Consider the following 27,707-nt stretch of genomic DNA (forward strand, 5'->3'; position numbering starts at 1 on the left):
AATAACCCAGTACCAGGTAGTATCAAAATTTTTCTGCAGTCAAATGATCAATGCTTTTGCCACCCAGATCCACAAGAAAATTACCATTTATATGGTTTAGCTCTCAGCCAATCACTGTAAACTTTCTCCATAAAGAAGAATCTTTGAAAAAAAAGGTACTGAATGAAGTACTCCATGGTATTGGTACTAATATCATATTTTTTCAAAGGATAGCCAGCCCCAGTGTATACTACTACATGTCAAAGTTCTCCCTTACTTCAGTTGAAGTAAAAAAGTAACTATGGAGACTCATTTAGTTAAAATTTATTTTCATGTATTTTATTATTGGTGCACTCAAGTGTTCATCACTATAATCTGTGGTTCTTATTCTTGTAGTTGGCTGAGGTGGAGACAATTTTTTAAACTATTTTTGACTACCTTAACTGATGATTATCTTCATTATCGGATGCTTATTTCCTTGTTCTAGTTATTAAGTGAGAAATGCGAACAACAGTTAGTCACACAAACCTTCAAATGTCTTTTGTCCAACCAACAGATAAAAACAGAAATTATAATTTGTCATTTAAGACAGAAAAGCTGCAAATGTTCACATGTCACACAGTGTTTCTGGCATTTTTGCACAAAAAAATAATTAAAGCTACTACAAGAGGCCGCTATGGATAAAGGCAGTTGTGTTTCCACTGCTATAACCAAAATATAATTGTAAAAAATATCATTATGAAAATAAAAATCTCCTCCTACTTCTTTTTATCTGCCCTATAGCAGGTTTAATGGAAAAAAGTACATGATTTCCCTCTGAAATGTAGTGGACTAGAAGTACAAAGTATCATGAATTGTAACATAGTACATATACCTAGGTATGTACCTAATAAACTGGCAAATAAGTATTTATTGGACCTGAATATAAAGTTGGAGCCTTTTATGCTAATGAGTTACTTGTGTAACAGTTCAGTCAGTTCCAGATTCTGTGATGTCACAATAAAACCTTCTAGAATCTCGTCATGAGGAATGTTGAGACTTTACAAGTAGCTGGTGAGCAGCACACATCAGAAAACATCTCTAACCAGCAAGACAGAAAACTATCTGACTGACTCAAAACAAAGACAAAAAAAAAAAATGATTGAACAGGGAGAAACTTCCACCAATTCTGAAAGATGTGAAATGGAGAGAAGAATGAAAGACACGGCATCTGAAGCCATAAATGAAATCTACCTGGAGGGAAAACTGTGTGATGTGGTGATCAGGGTGGACGACGTTGAGTTCAAAGCCCACAAGATCATCCTCTGCAGCTGCAGCTCGTACTTTTGGTGAGTACGTTATCTCAGTGGAAATTAACCAAGTGCATTTTGTCAAGTACAGTTTTGAAGTACTTGAGTATTTTCATTTTATGTTACTTTATACTTCTACTCTACACTCAAATCCAGATGGAAACGTTGTACTTTTAACTTAACTAAAAACTTAGTCACTTGTTACTTTGCAGATTCAGATTTATAAAACAAAACATAATAAACAAATAAAATATGATATCTTGTTATGGATAAAGACTTTATTGATCCCACGGTGAAATTCACGAGATATCCAGCAGTGCATACTGTAAAAAATAAGCCTCCCTTTAACCAGCTGCCATGTTAAATTGATCTAGATATTCATGCAGAAATAATTATAATTCAGTAATATACACTGCCTGGCCAAAAAAAAGCACCAATGTTGAGCTTACTGAAATGATGCCATGGTGAATGTGTGCCATAATCAAAGATAAGGCGGTCCAATGAAAAATTAGAGTGTGACTTTTTTGGCCAGGCAGTGTAATATACACTACTCTAAAATGAGCCATTTTGCATAATGAAGACTTTTAATTTCTGTACTTTAAGTACATTTAGATACTAATACCTCTGCACTTTTACTCGTCTTTTACTTGTAATATAGTATAGTACCTCTCCCACCACTGGTAATTAGGGCTGCAACTATCTCTCATTTTCATAGTTGATTAATCGGTTGATTATTTTCTTGATTCAGTGATAAATTAAAAAAATGTCAGAAAATTGTGAAAATGCCATTCAGTGTTTCCCAAAGCCTAAGATGATGTCCTCAAATGTCTTGTTGTACTCACAACCCAAAAATATTCAGTTTACTGCTTATAGAGGATTTTGCCCATGAATTCAAGTGAAATGCTTTGAGATAATCTGTCAAATCAGATAGTTATAAATTTTCCAGTATTGCATTAATAAATAATAATGCAAATTTCCTGTTAGCTGCTACTAATTAATTTGTCCCAGTATTAATTGTGCATCCATAGTATTGGTTTACGGAGTTTAAAAGTCTTGGTCATGATTTAGCTGTGAACAAGCATCCACTGAAGTTTGGATTGAAGACTTGTTGCTATGTAAACAGCCCCAGATAAATTTTAAATCAGCTTTGAAGAACTTAAAAATCCAGGCTCAAGCTAACGCAGTTATCTACATTTGTAGACTAGGGCCCAGACTTCCTGGTCCAGATGTTCTGACAGCGTTATGTACAGCTGACTTTCTAAAACCCTGATGTCTCTGAATCCCGATCCTATACAGTACTCTCTTCACCGGTGCCTGGGCGATCTCAAAGGAGCAATACACCATCCCCGGGGTGTCGCCTGAGATGATGAAGCTCATCATCAATTACGCCTACACCCACTCAGTTACAGTGACAAAGGAGAATGTGGTGGAGCTCTTGGCCGCTGGAGACCAGTTCTTGGTCCCGGGGATCGTTCAGGCCTGCTGCTTCTTCCTGGAAGACCAGCTGTGCCCGAGGAACTGCATCGGGATCTGGAGGCTGGTGGACTTCTACTACTGCCCCGACCTGAGGCAAAAGGTCTTCCACTACATCCTGCACCATTTCGTCACGGCAGTGCACGCCTCTCAGGAGCTCCTGGAGCTGACTGTGGAGCAGCTGACTGCCCTCATTGAGAGCGATCAACTCAACGTGATACGAGAACACACGGTGGTTGAAGTTGTCTTCCGCTGGATTAACCACCTGCCTGACCAAAGACGAGGCCACCTCTCCGTGCTGTTGCCCAAGGTAATCGATAAGTCAGCTGCAGATGTAGTCAGCTTGACAGATCATGCACTGGTTAGCATTTTTATAGAAACAGCCCAACTGTTCTGCTGAGGCCTAGCAAGAAAAACAAGGTAATTCATTCATCATTATAAAACACAGAGTTATAAAACAAGATTAAGTTAAGAACTAAGAACAGGAAACTGTGGTGGTGTAATGGTGTGAGGGATATTGTCTTGGCACACTTTGGGCCCCTTAGTACCAACTGAGCATCATTTAAACCCCACAGCCTACCTGAGTATTGTTGCTGACCAAGTCCATCCCTTTATGACCACAGTGTACTCATCTTCTGATGGCTACTTCCAAAATAACGGATATATTTACCCCTGCTTCCAGCTAAGCTCTGCTAACAACATCCTGATTCCACCTCTGTACCTACCACACAGATATTGGGTTGATACCAGGTTGATATCTAGTCAGACTGTTTCTAACTGCTGTCTTCTTTGTATTTGTCCAGATTCGGCTGGCCTCGATGACCTCTGGTTACATGCTACGGCTTGTGAGGGGCAATGCTTTGATAAAAGACAACGCTGAATGTGTAGCCATCATCGATGACGCAATGGCAGCCCATATTAAAGTCAGGACACACTTAAAATCTATCTACAGTCACCCGATGACCTGCCCACGCCTACCTCCTGACATTTTATTGGTCACCGGAGGCAACAATGGCGTCCTTCCCGTGACCACCTTCGAGGCGTATGATGTCCGAGTTGACCGCTGGGTCACTGTGAACACTGACAACACTTGGCCTTCTCACCACGGTACCGCTGTCCTCAACAACTATGTGTACTTAATCGGTGGCTGCATGCATGATGGTCACTTGGACACAGTGCAAAAGTTTGACATCGTCACCTGCACGTGGCACCAGGTGGCCTCCATGTCCTCCCGCCGCAGCCATGTCAGTGTTGCTGTGCACAACAGGCGCATTTATGCCATGGGAGGCTTCAGTGGACGCTCTTACCATCGCACTGTTGAGTGCTACAATCCCAAAACTAACCGGTGGTCCATAATGCCATCCATGCATTCAAGGAGGTCTGAGGCCAGTTCTGCAACGCTAAATAACAAGGTGAGTGAATGCAGTAATTGAGAGGGTGTCAATTTAACCAAAACTGGCCTGATAATCAGACTGAATTAATGTTGTTTGCACATCATCATTCAGTCTGACATAATGTTCACGTGAATCAATTTCTTCATGTTGGAGGGGGGGTTATTTTGTTAAGTTTTACTCTAACCAGTCTGAGGTGAGTGGTGTATATGTCCTACCAGGGTTGGGAGGGTTATTTTAAAAATGTTTTCCGATAGTTACTAATTACATGTAGCCAGTAGTGTAATCCAAGTATCACCATATAAGAGTGATATAACTTGACTACTTTCCGTTACTTTTGGATTACCTCAATATAAAATATAGTGACATTGTTTAGTCTAGTGTTTTTAGGGCCGGAACGATTATTTTCATCATTTATTAATCAGGGAATTAGTTGTTTGGTCCATAAAGTGTCAGAAAATGGTGGAAATGGAAAATGTCAAATGTTTTGTTTTGTCCACAACTCAAAAAATGTTCAGTTTAATGTCAGAGAGGAGTAAAGAACCCAGAAAACATTCACATTTAAAAAGCTGAAATCAAAGAACTTTGATATTCTTTTTATTAAAAAAAAAAAGACCTAAAACAATTAATTAATTAATTATTCCTGTCACAAAATTGTTAGTTGAAAAATAGGTCCAAACATGTGGAGCACACGGGTGTACGTCTGTGTGCTGAAATCAAAAAGTGATTAATCGATTATCAATGATGCAGATTAATTTAATAGTTGATTAATAATCAATTAATTGTTGCAGTTAAATGTTTTATGTTCGCTGTTACATTTATTGGTTTGTTCCTTCCCTTGTTGTGCACAATTTATTGACTGATTGATTTAAAGACAAAAAAATTGTGAAATTTCCACCCAGTGAAGCATTTTTTCACTAGAGGCCATTATAATGAATTAGCAACTGTGTGAGCACTGTGCATGGAAATATGTCATTCTTTATTTTAAAATTTTATTCCTAATAGTGTAATAATCCCCATTTTTACTAAATGCATCTGTATTCTGATTATATCTTTTTATCTATTAAGTGTAATGGAATACAATTATCTGATTTGTATCCAGATTAGATACATTACATGTAATCTGTTACTCCCCCAGCCTGTGTCTTAGCGACGTCACTTTCATTGGACAGGGAGGTCATGGTCGTGGTTGCAAAGCGCATGTTTGCTCAGTTCAATACACACAGGAGACTTTGCTGCTGTAACTGTACTTGATCTGGTATGATCGGTAGTTTAAGGTGACAAGTGTGAACAAAGTTAAGAGAGATATTCCTCCATAAAATACGTCACTGGGTCAGTTTCAGGACTTTATAATGTTATATTACAACACTGGCTCAGGTGGGAAAAGCAAAAAAGAGGGAATAACATTTGGTAAACCAAACTTAAATTTATTAAAGTTACTACAAAGAGTTTTAACTGGTTAAAAAACAGTCTCAGTTCAACACTGATGCCTCTAAATGACCTACATAAGTTAAGGAGTCTATCCAGAGGAAGACTGGCTCCACCTCGGATTCTCTGTGAAATCAGATTATATATTACTTTTAGTTACATTTTCCTACACAGAGTTACAGTGAGTAGCATGTCAGCCAGCTAAAAAGGAGCAGGAGGAGATTTTTATTTAGATCATTTTATTTCTGACGTCATATTTTGCGGTTATTACAGAGGAAGCACTACCAATTATTCCACAGCAGCCTCCAGAATCAACAAAATATGAATGTTCCTTACAGTAGCTTTAAGTAAATCAAAGAAAAATTTCAGCATTTACAATTATTTTGTAAGTTTGAGTGGCCACAGGGGTCGCTGTTCCCAACTTTGAGTTTAAATTTTGTTTGTCTACTCTTGTTTTAAAGATCCAGTGCGTGACATTTATGGGGATTCATGGGCAGAGGCCGCCATGTTGCACCGCCATATTTCTACAGCAAGCCAGAACAAACAAACCTACACTGGCTCTAGATATGGCCTTTTGCCCTAATGTTTACAATCTGCAGGCTCACCGCTAGATGCCACTAAATCCTACACAGTGGTCCTTTAATTCACATGTAAATATCTGAGCTTAATGAAGTCTGGTTCTCTAAGTAATCTCTGAATGAGGCATGTTTCTCTGAGGGTTTATAACCATGAAAGGACATTTAAGTTGTTAAAAAATAAAGCCCTTACTCTTAAAAAAGCAAATTCACACAATTGGATCACATTACAGATCTTGAGCAACTTAAAAAGTGTGTTACAGATTAAATTTTTCGAGTATTTATCTTGCCTGTATCTGCAGTGGAATCCACATTAACTGTAACTGTCCCGGACTCTTCTGTAGGTGTACATTTGCGGGGGTTTCGACGGGACACAAATTGTCTCCACGGCTGAATTCTTTGACCCAAACGCCAACCAGTGGACCATGATCGCCCCCATGCTGTCTCAGCGACATGGCCTGGGAGTCGCTGCCTACGGAGGGTGCATCTATGCAGTAAGTGTGTGGCTCCCTGTGGAGCCACCAAGTTTTATCCCCACAACGTGAACCTTCACCAACACAACATTAGAGTTTCACAAACAGCCTGACTGCTTCACGTCCTCAACATGTCACAATAACAGCAAACAGTACATTTTGCCATTATATCAGTGCAACTTAAGTATGGATTTAGAAAACCTACTCAAACTGCTTACGTGATCTTTACAGAAAAACCAAAAAACAAAAGTCAGACTGTGACAAAAACAAAAATTTTGGAGTGAATAGAAAGCAGAAGTGCTTTGACAGATCTAATGATATAATACTAATACATACTGCGCTAGCTCATTTTTCATCAGACACGAGGCCTTCAGGAAACACCACATCACAAATTCATGGGAAAAGTGGACAATAAATGTCACAGTTAAGGGAAGATACATCTCTTCACATCACAATACTTGGTTGCTGGTTTGATATTGCGAATCTGCAAGAACTGCAATTCAGTATTACAATTTATTGCAATTTTTGTTTGCTTTTTTTAACACTAGACCATGAGAAAAAGTTGAATCACAGCCTGCATGAATGTATATCATGATTCATGCTTCCAAAAACAATTTACATCACATGTCAGTCACACTCTGAGTTTTACTACAGTAGCATTATTATTGTACTGCATATAAAGGTGGTAAATTCAATACTTTTTGAAGTAACCTTCAGCTGATTCTGCTCACCAAGGTGGCGCAGTAAGATAATAATAAATGAAATGAGATGCATAGAGCCCTGAAAACCGCACACACACAATGTGAGCATTTAAAATTGGATTTTTCACATGTGATATTGAACTTAAAAACTGTCCTGGACCCCGAACCTGGCTGCATATAAAAGTGGTAAATAAAATGTGCAATACAATGAATAAAAATTATATGCTTTTAGGAGTAAAGTGCTACATCTAGCTGTACCTGCTCACCAAGTAGTGAACAGTAAATAAAATATGGCGTGTCGAAGCCAGAGAAGCGGACTGAGTTAACAGTGTGCGGTCAGCAGCTATTAGTTTGTTTCAACGGACCAGATGAAATCAGAGATCACATTACCTCATCCACCATGCTCATTGGTATGCCAGTCACTGCAAAAGAAAAGGTAACAGCTGTTAGCTTGTTTACCTTCATACCATTAGTGTTCAAGGATTTCCAGTAGCCGTACAAACCCTCGACAGAGAAGTTTAAAAAATGCTTAAGTACCAGAAAAGCCTACAGTGTGCCTCCAGCATTGTCAGAAACGTTTGACTCTAAACAGCGCCTTCTAGTGGATTTATTGCTTAACATCCATGCCAGTGTAAAGGATGTATGTACATATGTGGCAGTGATGGTTTCATTGTTTGAAATGGACATATTTAATTTCATACATAAAGTATAAATGAGCCTTTATACTGAAACACGGGTCTCACATTGAACACTTTGTCTCCCAGGTTGGTGGCTGTAGCAGTGGGAGCACTGAGATGTACGACCCCTTGTCCGACAGGTGGGACTTGCAGCCTTTCATGCGCGTCCCCCACAATCACTTTGGCATTGGGGTGGTGGATGACTATCTCTTTGCGGTCGGAGGAAGCTGCAGCTTGCGCCGAGGTGCAACTCCAATGTTAGATGTGGAGTACTACAATCCGCAGGCTGGTTTGTGGTTCCCTGCCGCTTCCTTGGAGATGCCCCGCAGAGGCCTGAGTTGCTGTGTGCTGCATGGACTCTACAGCGTGGCGGAGAAATTGTTCCCTCGTTTTTCCCCGACGGCCCCCGGTGAGGAGGAGCTGCAGGAGGATTCACCTGAACCTCAGCTCAGTCCTCGTTTGTCACCCACCATGCCATGATAACTGACATTAAGTGTCTTTCTTAAATAAATACATTTGTCAGCATTTTAAAAGAAGTGATGTTATTATTCTGTATATTTCCATGTTTGTTTTATATTGCATTTATTATTTATACTTTACCTGTATTTATAGTAATGATACATAGATCATAGTTACCTGTAGTATGACTGATAACAGGGTACTGCACTACCTCAAGGACTTACACAAACCTGCACCTCTGAATTCATTATTTTTTGCACTTATAGATTCAAACAAATAATTGCATGATTCATGTATATAGTGTAAAGTATTATAACATGTAATTTCATAGTAAATTTAAGTTTATATTTTTTCTTTTACTACCTCCTTAAATTAATTAATGAATAATTAAGAATGAAATTCTTTACAGGAGACCCAAAATGTTAAATACTAATTTTTTTTAAAAAGACATGAGCTGAATAATCAGATGAACAAATACAAAATATATAACATGGCAAATTAGCACTGTGAAATAAAAACAGACTCTGGAAAAACTGTATTTTGAAAAATTGTGATTTTTTTTTTTTTTTTGTTAAACTGAAAAGATACAGGATGAAGAAACGCGTCACAGTAGTTGCTGGGTTGTACTGGATAGCTAAGTGTATTGGATGGTTTCACGATTTTAAGGTGATTACATAAATATTGTCATTGTTTAGTCTGCTTTGATATATGTCTTACTTGTTACAGATGACAGGCTTTAATATATTTGAGTGAAATTAGTGACTAGAACATTAGTAGAGCACATTGGAGTGTATGAGTTTGCAGTGTTTCCCCTTCGTTGACCATTTTGAAGTGGCAGATGATGCATGTATACTGAACAGGTGTATAGCCTATATTACATTAACATATCTACAGGGAACCCTGCTTTTTATTACTGTAGAAACCTTATAAACCAGACGGCATTACCCAACTTATCAATAAATACAGGCTATAAATAACATTAAACCATTTTCTCACCTGCAAACTAAGCAGACTGACCGACATTATGGCTCTGAATTGTACACGAGTACGGAGAAAGGGCGATCCCGGTCAGATCCAAAATGGCGCCTTTTCCCCTTTAAAGAAGAAACCAATCAGATTCATGGAAAATGTTTCTACCCTATCACAATCCATTTGGTGGGCGGGACCTACGGAAGTGGGAGTAGCTGTTTTTGGGGTGTTGTGAATTCGTACAGCCAAGAAATCTTGAGTGGGAGTTGTCGGAGGGATTTGTTGTGCGTTTTGTCCGTCGATTGGCACCGATTACCACCGCGCCAGCCGCAGCCATGCCCGGGATAGAGAAGCTGCCGATAGAGGAGACGCTGGAGGACAGTCCGCAGGTAACAGCTCTGTTCCCTGGAGGCTTCAGCTGGCATGCTAACGTTAGCTACTTGCACGGCTAAGCTAACTGTCTTTGTAGGCACAGTGTTTGCCAACAACCAGCGAAGAAATGCAGAGTTCAAGCATCATGCTAACCGCTAACGGCCCAGCTAACCAAAGCTGTCAAGCGGACAGTTTAAACGGGATATACCAGATGTGTGTTGGCATCAAAATGTGACGGCTACACCGATCAGCTGGTGGGAGTTTGCGTCAATATGCGAGGTCAAACTGTCAAACGAGGCACACCATTCAGTGTGGGTTTACACAGAAATTAACTCGTTAAATGAATAGTTAGGCTAGCTGGGTACTTCCTTAGCCACTTGGCTAGCTTGCACCTAGTTTCTCCCCCCTCCAGTGAAAACTGTTAATCTTTTGACCAGGCATCAGTGTCATCCTTCTGTTTTATGGCATTGTTTAGATATGGAAATTACGCAGGACAGAGAGCTGCAGCTTCATTGCTTCAAATGAGCTTAAACACCCCCCCCAGGGTGTGATGTTGCCTCATGCAGCAAATCCAGGTCCAAACACCTGCTGTGACCTCACTAAATGGGGCGGGATCAGGGTGTGACATGCCTGAAAGGTTCAATCTGGAGATTTATTGTTTAAATCAGGCCTATGCAGTTACATTTTATAACAGACAGATCTGAAAGAAGTCACGAGATTAGACGTCTACATTTGCTGTGTCTCACCTGTAAAGGTAGGAATTTAAATGTCTAGAAGGATGCTCCTTTTTATTAAATTTTTTTCTCCACTATATTTGTTTCCCCAGTTGGAGAAGAAACATGTAGAAAAGTACAGGAAAAGACAATTCACCTCTGTAATCTTAGTTTAAAAGTAGCTTGCTGTTTTAATTAACACAATCTTGCATTTATCATCTTTTTCATTCAATTTGACTCTCCCATATCCCCTCAGCTTTAAAGCCACTACAAGGACCTGTCATAGTTTGTTGATTTTTGAGCCCCCCCAGGGACAAAAGTGGTACTGTCTCTACTATAGTAACCACAAAATATAATAGGGAAAAATATAGCTATCTAAATAAAAACCTCCTCTCTACTTCTCATTGTAACGTGCTGAAGAAAATGTAAACGCAGGCTTGTTTCATCTGATTTCAAGGAGAATCCAACCCAGTGGCAGGCATTAAGAATATGTCTAGAAATATCCAGTCCTCTCATAGATGGTCTTGCTAACTTATGTAGGTCATATAGAAGCATCACCATTACATTGAGAGTCTTTCATATCCAGTTAAAAACTCCATGTTGTAGCTTTAACTAGCCTGAGTTTAAACTTGTAAAGACAAGATGTGCTGTGCTTAACTACAGACAGAACCAAGGAGCTAATTAGCCTATCAATAAAATGACAATCTTACACCCACGAACCTAAACTTTAGCAGAGTATTTAAATTTACCACAAGGATTTGTTTTAGTTATGAGAGTCTATGTATTTAATACTGATGCCTCTATATGACCCATATAAGCAAACAAGAACCTCTGCGAGAAGATTGATTATTTATTCTTAATGCCTGCCACTGGGTCGGATTCTCCATGAAATCAGATGAAACGAGCTTGTCTTTACATTTTTAGAGGCAAAGTTACAGAGAGTAGGCCATTAGCTAGTTAAATAGAAGAAGGAGGAGATTTGTATTCAGATAATTTTATTTTTGACATTATATTTTGTCGTTATGGTGGAGGAAACACTACTGCTTTTGCAACCATGGGCCTCCAAAATCAACACTTTAAAGAAAATCATAATCATATACTTTTTCCCATATTCATAAATGGTTACTGTGCCAGTTCATTTGTAGGCAAATCAAGGGCCTATGATGATGCAAGTCCATGTATAGTCTGTCTGTCTTTGAGTGAACCCAACGTTATGATTTTTGATAACTGGTATCACAAAAGAGGTTTTCAACGGATTCAGTTAATTTGCGGTTTTTCTTTCTAACTGTGAAGCTGTTCAAGTGAAAGAGGCATACTTTGTAATTACAATCAACATAATGAAAACCCTGAGAGGAGTAATGATAACGTCCTGCGGAGATTATGCAATAGGTCGTGTATGTGCGAGCGCAACGGGACCTGAGATTGTCTGCAGCTAGTCTTGCAAACTACTGGACCCATCGGCCTAATATTTATTGTGCATGTTTATGACTGCATGCTCATGGACCGTTCATCGTAACGGTGATTCACAATTCTTGAAAAACCTATTTTACTGACCACTGACTTCTCACTCCTCTGAGCCGGCAGGCATGGGCCTCAAGTTATTGACAACTGTTAGGCTAAAAACAAGGTTTACCTCATCTGTTATAGGCCACATTTTGTCCACTTAATGTCTGCATGGTCGCCATAATGGAGCAAACAAATGACAGATGCAGACTTCACTACAAAATTGCCTGTAACTCACTTAATTCTGAAATCTTAAATCTCCACTGGTTACATCTGCCAGTTGTTTTGGCATTGCAGTAGGTGCTTCACCATCCGTTACCTGGTTAAGAGCTGCACTGTACTGAGAGACCTCTACTAGTTTGATGTGAGATAGTCTGGCCCTGTTGGGAAGTTTAGTCATCGCAGCAAAAAAACATGATTTACAGTGAGGTGACGTGCTCAGTAAAATCACACAGCAAGAATGTGATATACCAACAGTGATCACTCTTTGTGATAAAGGACTGTGATGCACCTCATTACAAGTACTTGTGCCATCTGTCTTTTTTATGAATTGTTTAATCTTATCTCTCACAATGACAGATTGACAATGACAAAACATGCAGTTGAGACACACCATGAGAACAGAACTGTACTGTGTGGACAGGTAGCAGCGGTGGATTTGCATAGATGGGTGTGGGTTTGGTTTTTGGCAGTCACACAAAGGATCATTTTGGGCCGTAACTCACTGTGGTTTTGTGGTTTAGTCAAATGATTGGCACTGACCGTATTTTCAGCGGTTTTATTTTGTGTTTCTGTATGCAGACGCGCTCTCTGCTGGGAGTGTTTGAGGAGGACACTGCAGCCATCTCCAACTACTGCACACAGCTCTATCAGGCCATGCAGAGGATTTATGATGCACAGGTACACACACACACACACGATTCACCGGTGTAGTGCCACAGGCTCTGCAGGTATAAGCAGAACATACAGACATGTTAATACAATACGTTTCAGCTGATTTTAAATTGTGCCTGTTGTTTTCTTTTCAAGAATGAGCTGAGTGCTGCGACACACCTGACATCCAGACTGCTGAAAGAGTACGACAAACAGGTAGGTCGAGTCATACCAGCTGCCAGCCTCATGAGACTAGCCACCAGCCCAGTGATACTAGCCATCAGCCTTATAACAGATGCCAGTTAAGATAAAACATTAGTCATAACTCTTATAACCCTAGCCATTAGACATAAAACCCCAGTCATCATCCTTATGATACTTGCCACAACCCAGTTACACCAGCCATTAGCCCTATAACACCCGGTATTATCACACCAGCTATCAGTCTTGTAACACTATTCACCAGTCTTATAACACTAACCGCTGGCCATTAACACTAGCCACCAGCCTTATCACACTAGCTATCAGGCTCATGATACTAGCTGGACATAATTACACTAGCCATCAACTTTATAAAACCAGCCACAGGGCATGCAACACTAGCCACTGGTTATATATCATGAGCCACCAGCCTTATAAGATTATCTGTCAGCATTATGACATTATGATACCAGCCACAGCTGAATTACATCTGCCCTCAGCCTCATAAAACTAGTCACCAGTGTTATCACACCAGCTATCAGCCTTATAACACTAGCCACCAGTTTTATCACACTAGCCATCAGCCTCATGGTACTAGCTCAACCTAATAACACCAGCCATCAGCCTTATTTAAAAAAGCTACTGGCCAGATAACACTTGGCATCAGTCTTATAACACTAGCCACAGGCCATATAGCACTAACCACTGGCAATATAACACTAGTCACCAGCCTTATCGCACTAGTCATCATACAAAGTCACCGGCGTTATCACACCAGCTACCAGCCTTATAACATTAGCCACCAACCTTATCACACTAGCCATCAGCATTATAAAATGAGCCACGAATGCTAAAACATTGGAATTAGCTTTATAACACTAACATCAGTCTTATGACCCCAGCCATTAGCCTTATGTGTCTAGCAGCAGGTTTATAACACTAGACAACTGCCTTATCTGTTACTTCATTCACATATGTCTTCACTACACCTCTGGTGACATGCTGCACCATGCTATATTTTCACAATTTTTCCAGCTAGCTTGGATTGAAGTTTAGACCCATCTGTCTGTCCAATAATTGACACTTTTGTCCAAAACAAAAGCTTTAAATATTCAAATGACCCCTGACCTTTCCTCTAGAAACAACTTCAGATCAATATTTAACCAACATTTGTTTTATGATGAGGTATATTGAAATTCATTTCATGCTTATTTTCTCGCTGCAGCAGCGACACCTCACTGAAATTAATCTAATCCATTTCTCCACTTTGTGTCTGCAGCGTTTTCCTCTAGGGGGCGATGATGAGGTGATGAGCTCCACCCTGCAGCAGTTTGCAAAAGTCATTGATGAGGTGAGAGAGAATACAAACACACCAGTGCTGTGCCTGCTGCTGTCAGGACAGGTTGTTTTAGCCTGTCGATTTCCTGTTCATATCTGTAAGGAGTGTAAGAAACACTTTGGTGTCGACATCTTTTATGATCACACTGTGGTTGACAGTTGACTCATGGAGAGGATTTTCCTTAACTTCCTCTTTTTATCTCTCCTTTTCTCTGTCTAGTTGAGTTCCTGTCATGCTGTCTTGTCCACCCAGCTAGCCGACGCCATGATGTTTCCCATCACTCAGTTTAAAGAGAGAGACCTGAAGGGTAGGTACACTAATAATCTGACCCTGCCACAAACCTGTTGGGTCTGTTTGTGATTTTTTTTTTGTCAGATTAGCAACCAATAAAGGTTTTGTTGTTGACAAAGCACAAATATTACAGTTCTGATGTCTGTAGATCAGCTGCAGCTCACAGTTGGTGTTTCAGTTCATCCCTAAGATGAGGCCTTATAAGCACACTGGTTAAAAATAACCTTCTAAACATAATAAGTACCACACATTCTTGAGAACTGGGACAGCTCAAGTCCTACCAAAAATTATTAATACAACAGTCAAATTTCAATTCTTTGGTGAAAATGTGTGTTCTGTGCCAGAAAACATCCTTGTACCAGGTAAGAATTCACAAAGAAATTATTAAAAAAGAATTAAAAGGCTCCAAAATCTATAATTAACAGTACCTACTGATACCATTGGTATGAAAATAAGCTATTATAATCTTATTTGTTTTTAAATACATATATATATATATATATATATATATATATATATATATATATATATATATATATATATATATTTAATGGAAAATATTGGCTCATAAAAGTTGCGTCCCAGATTTCCATCAGCTCTGTAAAACTTTTACAAAAACATTTAATCAGGCATAAAAATATTAGTTATACCCTAAGGACCCATGTCTCATTTCCTGGTTTTAAAAAAAAGCATGAATACTGCTCAAGCACTGGTAAACTTTCTATTTTTCAACAAGTTCATTAAATAATCTTGCTATCAGATGTGTCTTAAACATAACATGTCAACTCTGTTGCCTTTCTAAATCAAAGTTAAGTAAGAATCATCGTTTAGAAGTGATTTGCTTTAAGAAACAACAGAGCAACTTTAGAAAATAAAATAGCTGCTCACCACGACTATGCTGTGAAATTAAAAAATAATATTTTGTCAACTCTGTCAGATCGTCCATCTGAAGGAGTTGGCGTCTACATTTAGGTTGACCTGTTAAAAGGTTTAATAGCCAAGAGTTGGCTCTTATATCTTATATATATTTTTCCAGTAATTGAAGAGAAAACATCAAAACCCCATCAAAATGCAGTTTTGTCCCAGTTCTAAAGAATGAGTTGTACATAAACAGAGACCGTACAAATGTCCCTTCCACACCACAGTAACTTTTCTTTTTTCTCTCTCCAGAGATCCTCACTCTGAAAGAAGTCTTCCAAATATCCAGTGATGGTGAGTTAGTGCTGCTACTTCAATGCCCAGTATGTCATTTCTGCTGTCAGGAGTCTTTCACATCAAATCAGCAACAAAAGATGTAGTTGATGATGACATCGTGAAGTAGCATTGGTTCATGGGAGTTGTTGTCTTCATTTTTAAAGAACCACCTTAGCCGATGAAAATCTCTCTCGCGTGATTCGGAGAAATCATGTTCATGGGCAAAATAATGTATTAACGTTTCATTTATCTTACATTTAGTCACGTTTGCCGACTTTCTCTCTCACTCTGATCCGTCTGCGTTTCCCCAGAAGTTATAAAGTAGCAAGAGGCGACCAAATTATGAATAGAATAGAATAGAATTATGTATTTCTATTGGTTGGGAACATCTGTGATAATGTGGGTACACAACTCAGCAAAATATATAACATTATCTAGATATTTTTAGACAATATAATGCAAAAAATATTACATATCATGTCTACATTTAAGGCTGTGATTAATATTCTATATCAGTTTATCTTTTTTTAAAGGATAAACGTCCATCACAAGTTTTTAGAGCCCCAAGGAATCATCTTCTAATAGACCAACCCTACACTCTACTCTCTCCTACCTACTGCTGCTGTGTTAATTTGCCTCTACTGATTATTATTATTTTTTTATTTTTTTGATTCCAGTTATTGCTTTAAAAAAATATCCATCTTTGCTACAAAAACTAGTAATATCAGTCCTATAATCAGGTTTGAAGCTGCAGTGTGCATCTTCACACGATGTCCACCGGACATCCGCTTCCATCTGCTTTCAGTTGAGAAAATTGAGATGATGTAATAAACGCAGTGTCTTATCTTAACCTCTGGCAAAATTTTTATCTATCAGCAACCTGTCTGTTCATTTTCTGAGCATTTCTTTTTCTCACAGGAAACCAGAAGACAGCTGCTGCATTTATTTTTGATAAGATTAAGTTAGTTGACATTTCTAAATAACCACAGCGATAATCAGAAAAAACTGCAAATCTGTGTGAAATGTTTGACATTTTAATTCAGTAATTAACTTTAAAGAATTAATTGATTAACTATGTTCTGAAACATATTTCTTTTTTGTGTGTTTATTATGAGTGGTGGGCAGTTTGTGAGTGAGTGAATGAATGAATGAAGATCATAATTTACAGATACAAACTCTGACAGACTTGTTCAGGGTTAACTTGAGGCAACATGAAGTAAAGTAACATAATCTAAAAAAATAAAATGTGTAAATTATGTGTCAGTATGTCTCTTGGCTCCAGATTGTCCATACATTTGATGACAGTGTCTTTTCTCTCATAAGACTCACGTTAGTTCAGGTTTAGCTACACTTAAAGGGAGATTTCCCCTCGTTTTTAATGGTTTTTAATGGAGTATTTTGGTCTCAATTTGAGTTAACATACACAGAAATATGTTTTACTACCAAAAAGTCTTACCTACCTGTTCCTGTCTGCAGATCATGACACAGCCATTAACAGATACAGCCGTCTGTCCAAGAAGAGAGACAACGACAAGGTAACTGTGTAATCTGGTTACAAGGAAAATACAGATTAATCTCTGAAACTTTATTTTACTTTGCATCGTTTGTTGTGTTGAGTTTATGAGCAGTTATTGATTTTAAGAGGAAAGAAAGAACCATTGTGCCTTTATTTCTTAACATTTTTGCTAAATGACATCAGAAAACTTCAGATTTGATTAGAAAAATATCGACCGTCACCAGCTTTTGAGTGTTGTGGCCCATTAACTTCCATCTGAAACCTGCGTCAGAGAAAATCTTTGGTCAGTAGTATTTTTGTTAGAGTTCCAGTGAACGTGATTGTTGTGTGGGAAACCAGCTGTGAGGGAGAAGTGTCTTAAAACGTCTCCTATGTGTCTGCAGCAAGGTTCAAGTTTCTGCAGGTTGATTTAGAAATGAAGTTAAACCAGCAGCTTCCTGGGAGGGAAAGGTTCAGCGGAAGTTATGTGCCAGTATCAATATCTCACAATATGATTATCTTGACCAAATGTAGTGTATATGACACCTCAGTGTGTGATGTTATCTTGACACTGAGATAAGAGGAAAGTCTTGCGTGTTGCAGCTGCGGGCGGAGGCTGTGGAGGACGTCTACACCTCCCGCAAGAAGCAGCACCAGACTATGATGCACTACTTCTGCTCGCTGAACACGCTGCAGTACAAGAAGAAGACGGCTCTGCTGGAGCCGCTGCTGGGATACATGCAGGCCCAGGTACACACACACACACACACACACACACACACACACACACACACACACACACACACACACACACACGGGTTTGAAAACGGAAAACCTGATGATCATCAAGTGCTACGTCTCCTGACACAGTCTTTGATCCAGCGTCATGTTAAGCCCTAAGTTATGCACTTTGTGTGATTTTGCTTCATCCCGGGTAAAAGTTTACAATTGTGAGAAAAATCTTTGGCGATCGATCCAAAACTAGTTCAAGATGGCTGCCTTGCTGTGTTGTTATTTTGCACATTCCTGCACAAAATCTGCAAAATCTTTACAACTCTTTCATTTTCATAACATATTGTACATATTTTTAGAATATTTGTTTGTTTATGCTTCTTGACTTTTTATTTGACACATTGTCCACAAACAGACAAACTCAGTACTTTGAAGACTAACTACAGTCTGTTAAAATTCTCACAATGTGTCTGCTTGCGTGACTCACAACTACAAACCGACCTATCAGAATACAGCAGAAAATAGCGCAGATTACACTGGCCTGTGAGACAAAAACACTTCTGACCTCCTTGTTGTAAAATTTGACACAGATTGTGACCACAGTTATTAGACCACAGTTATTAGACCCATCTCAGACAATTTGAAATGCAATAAACCTGCAAGATAGGTTTGTGTGCGGTTCTTAAGGGGGGTGTCATTCATTTGGATCAGCTGTTGGGTTAATTAGCCACAGTCAGTTTCATTCCAGTGCTGTTACTGTAACTGTGATGTACAGGTGTGTGAGCCCTTCACTGAAGCAGTAAAAAGAAAAGACAAACGTTAGTTTTCCTGGCAGGTTCACAGCTGTTACCAACCTGCCGTGTCTTTATCTGTTTGTTCTGTGCAGATCAGTTTCTTTAAGCTGGGTTCAGAGAATCTCACCCAGCAGTGGGAGGACTTCCTGGGAACCATCGGAACCAGTGTCCAGAAGTAAGAACTCCACCTCTGCCTCCAAATGTTTTTCCTTCTTTTGTTTGTTCTACATTCAAGGTCTTAAATACTTGGTGTTGTTTACTTTAGCTTTAAGAAATTACAAATGGATGGAAACATTGCAGTATATAAATATATCAGTATGAGGACATCAGCAGTGAAGTGACAAATGTGAGAGCAACGTGTGAATTCTGTGTGTGTGTGTGTGTGTGTGTGTGTGTGTGTGTGTGTGTGTGTAGTGTGCGTCGGGAGATGGAGGAGGAGGTGGGGCAGATGCAGCAAACCATTCAGGACATGGAGAGATCTTGTGACCCGCTGTATGCACCATGTGACCCTGACCCCGCCCACTCACCTGTTTGTCGTAACCTGACCAGGAAACAGGGCTACCTGTACATCCGCAAGTAAGACACATACACGCACACAATATATGTACTCTTTTATTTAAAGGTACAGTTCACCCCCAAATCAAAAATACATATTTTTCCCCTGGCCTGCAGTGCTGTTTATCCATCTACATTGTTTTGGTGTTGCAGAGTTTTGGAGATATCAGCTGTAGAGATATCTGCTTCCTCTCCAAGATAACGGGACTAAATGTCACTCGGCTTGCGGTCTTGACCCAGTTACTCAAATTAACCCACAGACTTCGTTATGAGCAGTTTCATGTAGGAACTCCTTTCTTTCTAGGAGAAAGACAGAAGTTCTAGTAGATTCTACTGCAGAAAGAAAGCTGGAGAAAACTGGTGCAGTTTGCATGCATGCGCTCCCTGGGTCGGATTACTTTGACATGCACTTCCATCTGTCAGTGTCATTCGTTTATTCTACCACTGGAGTACGCCAAAGTCAGGAATCTTCAAATCCAACATGAAGTGGTTTTAATAACTTGAATCTTGTTTTCTATGTTTTGTTCATCAGGTCTATTAGTAACAGTAACACTGTACTGACCATGATAATAGTTGAGATCTGACAGGTTTTTTTAGAGGAGAAAATGAAGGCAGTCGTGACATTAACAATAAAATTGTTACCTAAAATGTCAATTGCAGACATCCATCACAGTTAACAGACTCACCACCTGCTTCAACTTTAAATTACTGTACTTACTGTAGTTGTGTACACACAGTTTACCTGTGCACTGAGGGATTATTGCCAACACTTCAGCTGCACTCACTTCTTTGATCTTGATCTTCTGTCTGTGTTTCTGTCTCTCAGTAAGACGGGGCTGGTGTCGTCATCCTGGGAGCGTCAGTACTTCTTCACGCAGGGCGGTAACCTGATGCAGCAGGGCCGGGGCGAGGTGGCGGGCGGGCTGGTCACAGACCTCGACAACTGTTCTGTCATGGCGGTGGACAGCGACGACCGACGCTTCTGCTTCCAGGTCACTTCCTTCGATGGCAAGAAGTGAGAGGACTCATGTTTTTCTCTTTCATAAAAACACTATAAAATTTTTCTCAGTTTTTAAGCTTTTAGAGTTAACTGTTGGATTTAACTTCATACTGTTTTTTCTTGTTTTGTGTGTTTTTTGTTCTGTCAGAGTGGTGACGCTGCAGGCGGAGAGCAGGAAGGACTGTGAGGAGGTAAGAGATTTTTCTGTCACGTGACTTGACTGTCAGCTGTTCTGTTGTCTCTTCACATCGTCTCTCTTCTCTTTCCTCCACCAGTGGATCTCAACGATCAACAACATCTCCAAAAGGATCTACCTGAGTGAGAACGCAGAGGTCAGCCGCCGCAAAGCCACTTGCAACCATATTTAAGAATATTAACGATAATAGAGCTCAACAGTAACCAGCTGCATATTGAATGTCTCTGATTCCAGAGGCACTTTTTCCTTGTATTAACTCCACTGACATTTCAGAAAATCCTTATGTAAAGAAAAAATCCTTGTACAAAGAGTTTTAAACCAAGTCAACCAAAAAGATCAACAGTGACCATAAAAACGTGATTTTAAGGAACAAAAAGATTGGAAAATGGACATTATGAATGATATCACTTCTTCTTAAATGTATCCTGTGCTTGTAAATTAAATTCACTGCAGCATAACAACATGATTAGTACAACTCATGTTGGTTAATGTTAGCTAAGCTACTTAACCAGCCAGCCTGCCTGAACCACCCGTTTGTAAGTGTGGTAAATATTTCCATAGTAACAACAAGCCCACCAATCAGAGATGTTGCTGTTACACCTCAGGATTGTGGGCAGTGAAGTCCTTCTCCATGACATTATGAATGAAACATGTCATAGTCTTTTGTGATCTGATTAGCTTCTCAGCAGCTATAAATATAAGTCAAAGTTTATAAGACAGCTGTGGAAAAAAGTCAACAATGAACGTTATTTTGTAAAACTGGTGAAAATGTTTGCTGTGACACATCCCACTTCCAGTTCAGACAGGAAGCTAAAGACAAGTCTTGGTTGCTGAGAAACAGCAAAGTGCTAATTCATTTTCTTAATTAAAGCACATTGTTTTCTGTCCACATACTTTTGGCCATGTTGTATATCCTTATTTAATATCAGTGTATTTATACAGTATGAAGTAAGAACAGCAACTGTGCAAAGCAAAAACCTTCCTGAAAAGCAATTTATTAAGCAAATTAATTAATTTATTTAAACATACACAAGGAGGTTTTATCTGATTATGAAAGTCTCATGCTGACGGTGCTTTCATCATATTGGCAGGAGCTGGCAGCCAGAGTGAACCAATCAGCTCTTGAGGCTGTGACGCCGTCGCCGTCCTTCCAGCAGAGACACGAGAGCATGAGACCCAGCAGGTGTGTGTGTGTGTGTGTGTGTCTTCTTATGTTCTGAAAAGCAAATACTACATAAAACAACTACAGGTGTGATCAAGAGTCACAGCCAATCAGCTGCCGGATATAATAAAGATGGAGCCTTGGTGGCCAATCAGATTTCTGTGGTGAAACTGGATGAGTCAGATCTCCACCAGTTAGACCATCATCTCTCTCTCTCTTCATTCCAGTAAAGGGCGTGCGGGCCGAGCGAGCAGTATCAGCTCTGTGGGCTCAGAGCCGTCGCCTGCTCTGTCTGTGCTCTCACTGGACGCTCTCGTTGCCCCGGAAACACCCATCCAGTTTGACATAATTTCCCCCGTCAGCGAGGAGAACTCAGGACAGAGCAAGACGGCGGCACAGTCCGGCAGGTAGGGGTGTGTGTTTGTCTGTGTGAGTGTGTGTGTGTGTGTGTGTGAGCTGTGGTTCTAATCACTGATTGGTTTCTAAAGATATCTATTTTCATAGTCAATTAATTAGTCAGTTATCATGTCAATCAATTGATTAAAAGTTGTTTGTTTTAAAATGTTAGAAACTGGTGAAAAGTCACATCTTATTTTACTCACAACTCAAAGATATTGACTTTACTGTCATGAAGGAGTAAAGAAACTAAAAAATATCCAAGTATAAGAAGCTGAAATTTAAGAATGGCAATTAATTTGGGTTATTTTTAACCAAACCTACAAATGAGATCTGAAAATCATCTGAGGTCCACCCACACCTTTAATCAGAAATCTGTTCATCACACACGACTAAGTGTAGCAATGATGAGATATAAGATATGCTCCGGCGTTAATGTGACAGGTCACCCACTGCTGCGTAAGACCCGTTTCCTGTTTATTTAGGTCATATAAATGAAGAATAACACATATATTTTAAATCCCATGGCTTTGTTTTATTAGTTCTGATTACTTTTTGAAAAAATATTCATTCATATTTTATGGAAATTTCAAAAGTATGAAATTATAGTTTAAAAACATTTTTTTCATGGCCTCTCAAGGCCCACATGCAGGACCTTCACAGGCCACTACTGGGCTGCGGGCCACACTTTGGGAATCACTGACATAAGCAGTAGTGAAGGAGTGATTTTGGGCACGTTGACACACAGAGGAAACAGATTTCATTTAAACTACCACAACCAAAGGTGTTGTCCTTGTAAAACCTGCTGACGGAGAATCATTCGTGTGAACGTGGGTGTTTGAGCGTCTGTGTCTGGGTGAGGAAGTTTGTGTCCTGTCTAGTATCGTAGCAGCTGCTGGTTTGTTTTCATTACTTTGTGTTTGTGTTTGTGTGTCTCCACAGACGGAGTAATCCATTTGGAGAGTCAGGAGACAGCACAGAGGACAGTGAAGGTACCGTCTCTTTTCCTCATGTGATCATTATTTTATAATATCAAAACTGAATCACAGTGATGCATTCAGTTCCAGTGCTGGTCCGTGAAATGTCCAAGCGCAGTGTCCTCTTTGCCCTGTTCTCGTGTGTCAAACCTTAAATGATCCCCATGTTGGATAAAAAGCAGCCTGCTGTTTTCTTCCCTCAGTCTTTTGATGCAGATCATCTCTGTCTCTTCCACAAAGTGAATGAAACTGCCCCAGACCGGGCAAATCTACATTCTAACGCTACATGGAGGGATCATTTCCATGCAGATGGTTATATTGTGATGTTTTGGGGTTTTTTTTTTCATCTTGTGTCTGTTGTCCAGACTCGATCCTCCACCAGCTCTTCATCGTTCGCTTCCTGGGCTCCATGGAGGTGAAGACTGTTGAGTCAGCGGACGTCATCTCTGAGACCATGAGGCAGATCCTGGCGGCCCGAGCCATCCACAACATCTTCAGGATGACCGAATCACACCTGCTGGTCACCTGTGACTGCCTCAAGTACGAACCACAGCGCCACAAGCTAATTTCATTTCACACACTCCCCAACCAGAAGATGGGTACAAACAAGCGTCAAACTTTTGATGTGATAAAAGCAGGAATCTCTCTGCACTGTTCTGTAAATTAAAGCAGGTGATTCTTACAGTATTTGTCGCTTCATGTTGTATGAAAAGCTTCTCCTTCAGTTCACTGAGTCCCTGCAGCCGTGTGAAGGCAGCCGGACAGAAACGTTGATCAATCTGTATCCTGAGACGCAGAGACGTTCACACGGCTGTCGTCTGTGTCTACATTCATTCATTAAAGTGTGCACAAACAGGGTTTCTGCTGGTCCTGAAATTCTGATTTTTAGGCCTTAAAATTTCTTAAATATGCTTATAATAGGTCTTAAAAATTGAATTATGAAATTAACATTACTTCTATAAAGTAAAAAAAATTGTACTGCTCATTCTGCAACAACTACAAAACAAAACCAACACTGAACCAATAAACACTAATGTGCACAAACTGTGCATGTGCTTTTTTTTTGCCAGTATAGATGTGAAATAATTCCTCAGTTACTTCCACAACTGTCTTAAAAAATTTAACTTGTTGAATCCTGCAGAATCCCTGACAAATGACGCCAGGCTGCTACAAAAGAAACACACACACATCTGATGGATGTTTTATTCTTACATCTAGAGTTTATTAATCCACAGCCTCCTTTCCAAGTTTTTTTTCTTTTTAATTCAGCATTTCATGTTTTATACCTGAAATACATCATGAATCAAACAGAATTATGAGTGAAATTATGTTGGATTCATGCGATCATGTGAAATTATGTTAATTAATTTTTCTCAGTTTGACCTTTTGGAAAGACTTCTTTTTTATGCAGGAAAATTCTTTGATGTTTGTATTTTTGTTTTCAGGCTCATTGATCCTCAGACACAAGTCACTCGACTCAGGGTAAGTTGATCTCTGTTTCCTCTGCTTGGATAGTTTTAGTCTCTGACATCTTTCTAATGATGTATCGTTCCTGTTCTCCTCTCCTCTCCTCTCCTGCAGTTCCCTCTCTCCACTGTGATCCAGTGTTCGTCTCATCAGGACAACAAGAGGCTGTTTGGTTTCGTTCTGCAGGCGGCAGGCGGGCGTGGCGACAGCCGGGCCGTCTGCTACATCTTCGAGTCCAACAACGATGGAGAGAAGGTCGTGTGTGCGTTTGTCTGTTAGTCTCAGTGTCTCTCACACTCTGACTGGTCTGTCTGACCTGTTTGTCGTCTCCTTCTTCTTCATGTGTTTCAGATCTGTGACAGTATCGGTCTGGCCAAGCAGATAGCCTTCCACTCTGAGATGGTGAGACTGATTTGAAACTTCATTATTCTGGAGCTAATGCTAACGCAACTGATGATGGCGATGGTCGTGGTTGATTGTTTTCTTGTCTTTTGTCGTCGTTTTTGTTGTGCAGGACCGTAAGGCCGTGGAGAAGAGGAAGGAAGAGGACAAGGCCAAAGAGAAACAGCAGGAAGAACTCAGCAAACAGAGGCAGATTGAGAAGGTGACCTTTAACCTTTCTTACTTGTACGCTAAATGAACAAATAAGTGGCTTTCAACCCCTGGTTCAGTCTGTTTTAATTGTTTCCTCAGATTTCCTTAAACCAAATGATGTCATCATATTGCTTTGTTTGACCAAAGATTTTTGTTTTACTATCAAACAGGAATGCTGGGACTTTTTTTCTTGTGTTTGTCGTTTTCACCTCTGTCACAGATTTCACTGATTAGTTGGATCATTCTTTATTCTTTAGTCTTTATTTGTATCCACATTAGCTTCCACAAACTGGTCGCTAGTCTTCCTGGGGCAAACAAACAAAACAACAATAAACCATTTAAAATCACACATAAAAAAATACAAATACATATACATAAATTACATTTATCAACTGCACACACACAGCAGCATGAAGTAGGACAGACTGTTTTTCATATGTAACTTGTCTTTTTTTGTTTCACCTGCAGGATCTGGAGGAGCAAAGTCGCTTGATCGCCGCTTCGAGTCGCCCCGCTAACCCGCCTGGCTCTGACGGACAGTTCCTAGTGCTTAGCAACAGCCAATCAGAGGACAGCGATGCCGGAGAGGAGGGGAAGAAGAAGGGCGAGTCTGAAGCCTAACAAACCTGATGGAGGATGCATGTTTTCCCACTCAGGCAAGTCCCAGCTGGTACTGTCCAAGCAACAGCTCAGGAATCAGAGGAGAGGAACACCACCCGCCCGCCCACCCGCCTGCCTGCCTGGGCGTGAAAAACATGCACTCCCCCTGTGCTCTGGACTCTGTCTGAAGTTTGTGGTGGAGCCTGTCGTCACTCCGAAAACGGAGGATAAACTAAACGCACCCTCGCTACAGGAGGGAGAGGGGAGGAGGCGTGGAGACGTCTCGTCACGGACTTGTGTTTTATTTTGTGTGTAAAAACGCTGCTTTTTATACCAGCCCCACAAATATAGATTAACCTGTAAGTTTCTGTTTTTTATGTTTATTTTATAAAAAAAAAAAGAGAGATAACGGAAGTGACAGAGGATTTAAAGCATAGCAACGTGTGTGGAATAATGAACCAGGATCAGAAGCGGTCAAGAGGAGAAAACACAGGAGTCAGATTTGCACAGTGTCTTGCTCAAAGGCTTTTCGGCAGGATGTGAAGGTTTGACCACGAGAAGAGCAACAGGACGCCTCAGTGCTGCTGCTAAAAAAAAAGTGAGATAAAATGTTGTAAAACAAAAAGAGAGAAGGTGAGAGAGAGAGAGCATGGAGTTTTATTTTGAAAAGTTGTTCTTATAGTGATGTGTTCATCGGCTGACCAGTTTTCACACGTGAGAGAAGTTAGCCTTCAAATCTTTTTACCAGAGAGAAAACGCGTGGTTAACAGTCTATTTCAACCCAAAACCATGATCTTTTCCTAAATCTAAACAAGTACTTTTGTTGCATTAACCAACAAAGCTGCGACAGAAAACTGAAATTGAGAAAAGACACAACAACCTGAAGATAAGAAGTCAGCTAAGTGTAAAAGTAATAAGTCAAACATCAGTCTCCAGGATGCACTGAACATTAAAAACAAAAAAACTCAAAATTCCAAGGGAACTTGCTTCAGTAGACTTTTGAGTTTTGAGACCAACTCAAACTCTTATGTTTTGGAAAAGTTTGTCCAGCTAATAATGTTCTGTTGTTCTGCTAATTAACTTTTGTTTTTGACAAATCAGGTTCACAGCTCGCTGTGAGCAAGTTTTGGAGGTACGTCAAACTTAAAGATTCAGGTTTATCCAAAGAAGAAAAGTAAATGAGCTCAGCGGAGGATTTTCAATCAGGGAAAACTAATTTAGTTTATTTTTGAAACTTTAATTTCAGTTTGATTCAAAACTTTAAAAATCTAGTGAAGGCAGTATCCTTGAAATTATCATTCATTCATCTATCTGCTCCTGATGTGGACTTATTCACTCTTTATACTATTTAATGTGACTTCCTAAACACAGCTTTATGGGCTTTCTGGCAGAAAGGCCTGAATGAAGTCTAACTTCTTCCAGATACCCAGTTTTCAAAGCGTCCTGCAGCGTCATGGATTTCTTCATTGTTTCGTTCCCTCCAGGCAGTCACCTGTTTTGCTTAATTTCACTGCAGAATTAAAACCAACTTGCAAAGTCTTAAATTAGAGTAGAGCTTCGACGATTAGTTAATTATTTGATGAGGTGATAAACAAAAAAATCTATATAGTACTTGATTGATCATTAAGGGTAATTTTTCAAGCAAAAAGGTCTTAAATGTGGTGGAAAGGTTTGTGAGTATAGTGATTATTTTTACTGTAAAAGTAGGCTGATTTGAAAGGTTTTTCATGTTATACATTCATTAACAGCTGTCAGGTCTGTTGATCGCTGGTTACCAAACTCAAGAAAGTCTCTGCGAGCTGATTTTTATAGTTTACCAAGATGAACTGAAGGCAGCAG

The 27,707-nt window shown here is 39.7% G+C and overlaps 2 protein-coding genes across 2 annotated transcripts; both read left to right on the forward strand.

The window, feature by feature from the left end:
• Nucleotides 1-1,116: 1,116 nt before the first annotated feature.
• Nucleotides 1,117-8,466, forward strand: LOC146332188 (kelch-like protein 10). The gene is made up of 5 exons (XM_084743479.1): nucleotides 1,117-1,307; nucleotides 2,565-3,051; nucleotides 3,545-4,153; nucleotides 6,480-6,629; nucleotides 8,074-8,466. The coding sequence occupies exons 1-5, from the start codon at nucleotides 1,117-1,119 to the stop codon at nucleotides 8,464-8,466; spliced, it is 1,830 nt and encodes a 609-aa protein (XP_084599605.1).
• A 1,167-nt stretch (nucleotides 8,467-9,633) lies between these two features.
• On the forward strand, nucleotides 9,634-27,400 carry appl1 (adaptor protein, phosphotyrosine interaction, PH domain and leucine zipper containing 1). The gene is made up of 22 exons (XM_084740169.1): nucleotides 9,634-9,803; nucleotides 12,804-12,902; nucleotides 13,032-13,091; nucleotides 14,356-14,427; nucleotides 14,635-14,722; nucleotides 15,877-15,918; nucleotides 17,377-17,435; nucleotides 17,999-18,145; nucleotides 19,014-19,096; nucleotides 19,336-19,497; nucleotides 20,303-20,491; nucleotides 20,625-20,667; nucleotides 20,752-20,808; nucleotides 21,764-21,855; nucleotides 22,062-22,241; nucleotides 23,173-23,222; nucleotides 23,573-23,747; nucleotides 24,653-24,689; nucleotides 24,789-24,929; nucleotides 25,026-25,076; nucleotides 25,189-25,278; nucleotides 25,737-27,400. Exons 1-22 carry the CDS (start codon nucleotides 9,750-9,752, stop codon nucleotides 25,887-25,889), a joined length of 2,124 nt encoding a protein of 707 aa, XP_084596295.1. The 5' UTR covers nucleotides 9,634-9,749; the 3' UTR covers nucleotides 25,890-27,400.
• The last annotated feature ends 307 nt before the right edge of the window (nucleotides 27,401-27,707 follow it).

Source organism: Lutjanus erythropterus, chromosome 2, assembly GCF_056507025.1.
Source record: "Lutjanus erythropterus isolate fLutEry1 chromosome 2, fLutEry1.hap2, whole genome shotgun sequence".
Classification (NCBI taxonomy): Eukaryota; Metazoa; Chordata; class Actinopteri; order Lutjaniformes; family Lutjanidae; genus Lutjanus; species Lutjanus erythropterus.